Consider the following 6640-nt stretch of genomic DNA (forward strand, 5'->3'; position numbering starts at 1 on the left):
TAATATTCTAAATCCTTTGTTGTCATTTCAACAATGTTCACAGCATCTTCACCAGGAGTAGATTCCTTGACTTGCTTGACGCAGGGTTGCCACAAACCTTCAATTTGTGAAAAACGCAATATCTGCGAAGCGCAATAAAACGAGGTATGCCTGTATAAGACAAGGGGCTTTTTCCTCCACACTGATTAGGGGGAGCTCATCTTGTATTGAAGTAAATACGGTAATTCATTTTTGCTTTCATTGACTGTTTCAGGAATACTTAAAATGTTTGTATAAAGCATAAGAGTTTGGCCTGTTCAATACATTACTTTTCTTCAGGCATCAATGCTCACAAACCCAGATGGCCCTTTCATAAACTTGTCCAGACTGAATTTAGCAAAATATGCTCAAAAACCAAAGTTGGCAAAGGTACGTGGCTACTGTAATTATTGTTCTGGTATCTAACATCACCTCAACTTCTATTTCTCTTTTCAGTTCTCACTCTTCTAATCTTTCAGGACACTTTCCAGCCTGATATTTCCTCTACAACTGTTGAACTTTGGAAATGCTATGATCTTTGAAGGACTGAGCAGCTTAGGAAGTTGGACAGGATTTAGAGTAGAATGTATCTGGTTGATAGCATAGCAAAGTCATATGGCTCATATCTCCTGTATTGTAGTCAATTGGATCTTGTGCAATAGACAAATGAAAAAATAAATGTCCTGTAGAATTATTTGTAATCTCCAATACCCTAATGCAGGAACAGCTATTCCTCACCTTATGTAGTTGAAGAATGTCTTTTAAAAAGGACTTTTCTGGGTTAAAACCAAAACAAACCCATACTCCTCCAGCTTTAGGGAAAAGCAGCAAGAAACCAAGGACTTATAAGTTCTCCCGCCAACTGAAAAGACTGAAGTCATGATAATGGAAAGGAATGTGAACTACAAAAGGGGTGCATCTACACATGCCTTTAATGCACAGCAATAAACTTGTAGAGCTTGTTTCTCCTCAGTTTACTGCTCCTAGGAATCTTCTTGACCCCAGCACACTGAGCTGGGTTGGAGCAGCCCCGGCTGGCAAGTGGTCTAGGAGTCAGCCTGCCGGCCTTGGGCTGCTCCAGCTGGGCTCAGTGTGTTGCGGAGAGGCTGGCTGGAGCACAGGGGTTCTTCAGTGCAGGGCTAGCTGGCATGTAGCCCCCGCACTGAAGCATCCAACCAGCCCTGGCATCCTCATGTCCCAACCTGCTGTGCATAAAAAAACTCCATGGTAGGGTAGTACTTGTGTTTACAAGTACTACCCTGTTGCAGCTTTTATTAGCTTCCTGTGTACTACTAGGGGCATACTTGCAGACACTAAGATGTTTACTACACAATTAATTAGTTAACTGTGCAGTAAATGTCTCGTATAGATGTGCCTGAGAACATCAGTCTATCATCTACTTTGCCTCCATGAAAAGAACTAGAAATAACTGTTACCAAGAGAGATCTGTCCTCTACTGATTCTAATAGATTTTCTTTGAAAATAAATACATTTGTAATTGGATTCCACATATACCATCTATGCAGTTAAAAAGCAAAATGTTCATTTTTTCAGTTTTGAGAATTCATTTTATCTTAAGGTGTATTTTTTCTGTCTGCAAACGATAGCAGTTGGTCAGTAAATGAAAAATTCATTTGTGAAGAGGTTGTGGACACTAATAATGCATTATAACTAGAACACTGAGTTATTTTAGAAGAAGCAATACATTACAATACATTAATCTTGAACTATGCATACAACATGACTAAACACAATTTAAAAAACCTTGCCTTGTTTATTGTCCAGGAAGGGTAGCTTTTGGGTGTTTACAGTATGACTAGATATCTTCACTCATGATCTAATGGTTAGGATTTTCTGTTTAGATTTAAAGTTATTACTTATTGTGATTTTGCATTAGAAATATTTTCTACTTTAATTAGAGCTTGTGTTCATTTTTATCTGTCAGTGTAATTCTTATGATTGACAACCATCAAAACTTAAATCTTGCATCAGCAGAATATATTGGTGTGCCTTCCTCAGTAATGCCCCTCGTCTCTGACCTGAAGTGTGTTTCATGATTTATCACTGAGTGATCTTTCAAACCAGTCATTACATCAAGTACCATTCCTGTCAGCAATCTTTTTCTGGGAATATTTGCTTGTAAAGAATTAGACTGAGCCATATAATTCATTTTGTGGAAGTCACCAAAAGGTCATTATATTTATTCTTTTCAAACCTGAGTTATATTGGCTTGCGACCCAGAGGTGAAGGGTCTTTTGTTCTATTTCCAGTCCATTTTTGAGACATAATGGTGAACACTGCACATCTGACAAGTATCTGTCTTTAAATCTTCTAAAGAAGTCAGTCATTACAGTTTACAACTGAATAAAATATAAATACTCATATATTGTTGTATAAAAATCTATTTTGCAATTATTTAAGCAAATGGGAAGATCAGTGGACAGTTCCAGAGGCCATAGTATGTGAGGATTTCCCCTGAAATCTTTATTCCTTTGTCTTCTGATCTGTAAGACATTTAAAGAAAGGTTTGTTTAAAAGAAGGGATACAATTTTAGGAAATTGACTTTGTAAAAAGACTTTTTTACTCATCCAAATATGTACTCAACCCTATGTATGTACAGTTTTTGCTCTTTTTTCTCACAAGAATACATTTTTATTTCTGCTAACACTATAAAATCATCCATGTAGCTGTGGAGATTGAGAGAGATTCTTTTCTGGCTTATGCATCTTTTTGGTCCATTGTCAGATGTGTTAGCCAGACTTCCATTTCAAACTCTTATTTCTGGAGGTAATTTGCAAGCCAAAATCAGCTACACGTGACTTGATTTCAGATTTGTTGGATATTGAGCTCTTACAGTTTTAAAAGCCATTTTTTTCTTTTATAAACTGAGAAAATATCGACTTGAGTCCTTAACAGACTTGTGCCTTTGCTTAAATTCTATTGCCTCATGACTACTTGCAGCATGCAAAATTAAAGCACAAATAGAAATCTCTGCAGGATCAACCCCTTGAGCCAAATATTACATTCACTTTTAAAATTCCAACACTTTTTAAAAATGTCTGATGGAAAACAATCACATATTGATAACCCCGCTCATTTTATAATGTAGTAGGAATCACAAACTCAAGATCTCCTCTGTAATGACTATCCAGCACATCCATAGGCTTTATCTAATTCGTGAAGTCCATTTAATATTTCAAAAAGTGGTGATATGTAAATGTGTTTGCTATTTTAGAAAATTCTTTGGTAACTATTACAGTTGCAAAAACCAAGGTATTGATTATATAAAGGTATTAACTTTTTTCTTCAGCTATGACAATAGCTTAAATGTTTTCCTGACAGGCATTGTTTGAATACATTTTTCACCATGAAAATGACGTTAAGAACGTAAGTAATCTATACAATTTTTTTCTTGTTCCTAAATCTTACTGTCAGCTGTGCCAAAGCATCTAATATTACCTTATTTCATAGGATGGCAAACCTGTAGTTTTAAGAAACTCCTTATTAAATGTATAATGTCAAATATACTAAAATATATTTATACTTCTGTTATCAGAAACTAAGCTAGCACAGTAACACTATAGGGCACTTTTACATGTGCTCCAAACAACTGAGTTGCTTTTGTGTGCCATAGTGCTTGGATTAATAAGAAGCAGGGAGACAGGTTGAAAAAAATTCTCTAAGAGCAGCATCTTGGAACCTGTAGATTTTACAGTAAGGGTAAATATCAGAAAAAAATGTATGGTGCTTTATCCAGTTTTAAGTTCAATCCCTTATTTCTACTTACAATATTTCCCTTAGCCATCCAAACCAGTTTCTCTCTTGCTGTTAGTGGTGTCCTATTTTGAATAGTCTGGATTAAGTTTTTGTGCTTCAAAGGGTGTCAAACATCTGGCCCTTGGCCTTTCTCTTTTCAGTGTGTGGTTTGCAGTTCCTCTCAAAGGTCCCTCCCCTTATTCATTATTATAGCTGCAGTGACCTACTGGTGGGCCACGAACAAATATTGGAGAACTCCACTGTTTGTGCTGAATAAAGTCCTTAATTTTAAGATACTCAGGGCAGTCTGGTGATTTTTGATGAGTTCCACATGGACCTAAGTTTCTGCCTGTGTGTTGCATGGCTGACATTTTTGTGACTGATAATTATTCAGGAGTTGATTAATGTGATAATTTATTTGGCTTGAAGGTGTTTTATTAGGTAAAGCAAGTCATGCTTTTCCCAAGAACTGTTTCTGCTAGGCCAGGTTGTGAGGCATGTTCATAGCTGCGTTGACTTTATTGAGCTATGTCAAATTTTCATCATCTGGAGAACTGACCTATTGCCATCATAAAAGTCTTGTTTTGGTAACTGAAGAACTGGGAAAATAATCAGAGACCTTTGACACTAGGTCAGCCTAGGTTTCAAATATCCAGGCTATATTATCGTAAAAATTACCTGGTTAACCTGATCTATATATACATCGTTCAGTGCAAACAAACAAAAGAAAACAAAAAATGCACGCACATATGTTGGAGAACTGCACTGACTGACCCTGTGGTGGTGGATTAGATAACCCATGACTTATTTTCTTTTTTTGACGTGTGTGGTTCTGGAGAAATATTTATGAAAAGATCAAATCAGCTCTGAGCCAGACAAATATGGACACATTTACACATTAACCATTTAATATACCCATTTTATAACATTTTGCTTAAAAGCTTTTTAAGCTGCTTCTGATGCTATTGCAATAACAGTAGTAGCGAGTAAGGGGTAGTTGATACTCTCTGACATCTTGTGTTTGGTGTAAAACCGAATTTAAAATAAACCTGTACCTTACTTATCTCTTAGCTTGTCAGTGGAGTGCACGCTGATTCCTTCAGTATACTATATCATGTCTTGAAAGAAGAGATTAAAAATAGAAAAAAAAGATAAAACTCTAGCTTTTCAGTTATTTTATCCCTGGCAATAAGATCATTCTGTTGCCTCCTGTTTAAGCACAGTCTGTCGACTATCTGATAGTGGAGATTCTGATTTTAGGCTTATCTGATGGTGGAGATTTGGGTGGAGAGAACTATTCCTGATAGTTCCTGGTTTAATCACACGCAATAAAAAGTCCAAAGGACGCATTATTTCTCACAGCAATACTTTAAACTACTCTAATGATCTAGGTGGAAAAGGCCCAATACATCACCAAAAAATGGGTCATTTGTGTATTATCCCAAAAAAGAAGTGGATTGGGAGTTAAAGAAAAAAAATATATCGGTTCCAGTAAATTTTGCTCAAGGATGACAGAAAGCCTAAAAAATATATATAAACACATACTTGGGGAATTCTTCAGTCCAAAAAGAAGCAGTTCAGCAGTCTGATTTAAATGTGTTCCCTCTCTTTATTTCAACCTTATTTAAATGCTAAGAAGCATGTATGATTATATGCTGCCATATGGAGAGATAATCCTTTCAAATAGTTTATGCTTCAGACTACATGGCATAACAGAAATAATAGCATTCCCTCCCCAGTTTGACGATGAGGTTGGGGAAAAAAACACCTTATTTTGATTATTTAATGTTGTTACTCTTTACTGATGACATTTGTCTTTTTAGTTTTCCTTGTTCAAAGCTGAAAATGTCTGTTTTAAGGTTTGTGTGGCTTTCTTTAAAGGCTTTAGATTTGGCAGCACATGCAACAGAACATGCACAATATAAGGACTGGTGGTGGAAGGTTCAGATTGGGAAATGCTACTACAGGTAAGTCATTTTTTCAGTTATTATGTGATTATGGATTTTAAACCGTCTGGACCTGAACTGTTATTCCTTGCACTGAACAGTATTTAAAAGATTTCCTAATATTCAGGCCAATTTGTGAAGCAACGAGTGGTGGAGGTATAGAATGGGCTGGCAAAATAACTCAGAATTTAGACCAATAAGACTGAAGTGATGTATCTATCCAGTAGGGAGGCTAAGTAATAGAATATACATTTAATTAAGAAGCACTATGATGACAACAAATAAAATGTATCATCTTTAAACAACAAGAAGGCCTTACCTAAATGTCTAATGACACAAAAACACCAACATTTTATGCATTGGAATTAGGGAATTAGCTTGCATAAAAATCCTCAAATGAAAAGCACTTAAATAAGTGCACAGATTTATTGGTACAACGCTACACAAAGTCAATAGATTGAAACTAGTATTGTAGTTTCAGGCTGAGAAATTAACTTCTGATGAAGACTTTAACTTGGTGAGAGGATCTAGTGTGAAGTGTTTATTTTAAGCTCTTCCAAAAAGTCAAGCAGGTGTTGAAGCCCCACCACATCTTCCAGAACAGCTGTATATATTTCACATATGTAAGAAATGCGGGTGTCTTGCTGAATGCTGCATAGTCAAAGTATTATCTCATAAATCTTGTAGGGGGTAAAGTAGTAGTTTATAGGCACTAGTCAGGAAAACAAAGCCCTTTAAAATTCCACTTCATATACCTAAGCCCATTGCTTCATTTCAGCTGCCCAAACTAATACAAATTTTCATTATCATTAAATGTTGTTTGAAATTTTGGGGAGAGTAGGTTAGATGTTGTTTTAACTGGGCTTAGGGGGATCATTTGTCACTTCCATTATATTTATCAAGTGGGCTGGGGAGGGTA

At 36.1% G+C, this 6640-nt stretch overlaps 1 protein-coding gene across 1 annotated transcript in view; it reads left to right on the forward strand.

The window, feature by feature from the left end:
• The window catches only part of TTC8 (tetratricopeptide repeat domain 8), a 62556-nt gene that overhangs the window by 27910 nt on the left and 28006 nt on the right, over positions 1–6640 (forward strand). The window contains exons 6-8 of the mRNA XM_019552386.1: positions 319–408; positions 3362–3406; positions 5657–5742. Of these exons, the coding sequence (XP_019407931.1) occupies positions 319–408; positions 3362–3406; positions 5657–5742 (221 nt within the window). The remainder of the gene's footprint in view (positions 1–318; positions 409–3361; positions 3407–5656; positions 5743–6640) is intronic.

The sequence above is a fragment of the Crocodylus porosus genome, unplaced genomic scaffold, assembly GCF_001723895.1.
Source record: "Crocodylus porosus isolate Cpor-Errol unplaced genomic scaffold, CroPor_comp1, whole genome shotgun sequence".
Classification (NCBI taxonomy): Eukaryota; Metazoa; Chordata; order Crocodylia; family Crocodylidae; genus Crocodylus; species Crocodylus porosus.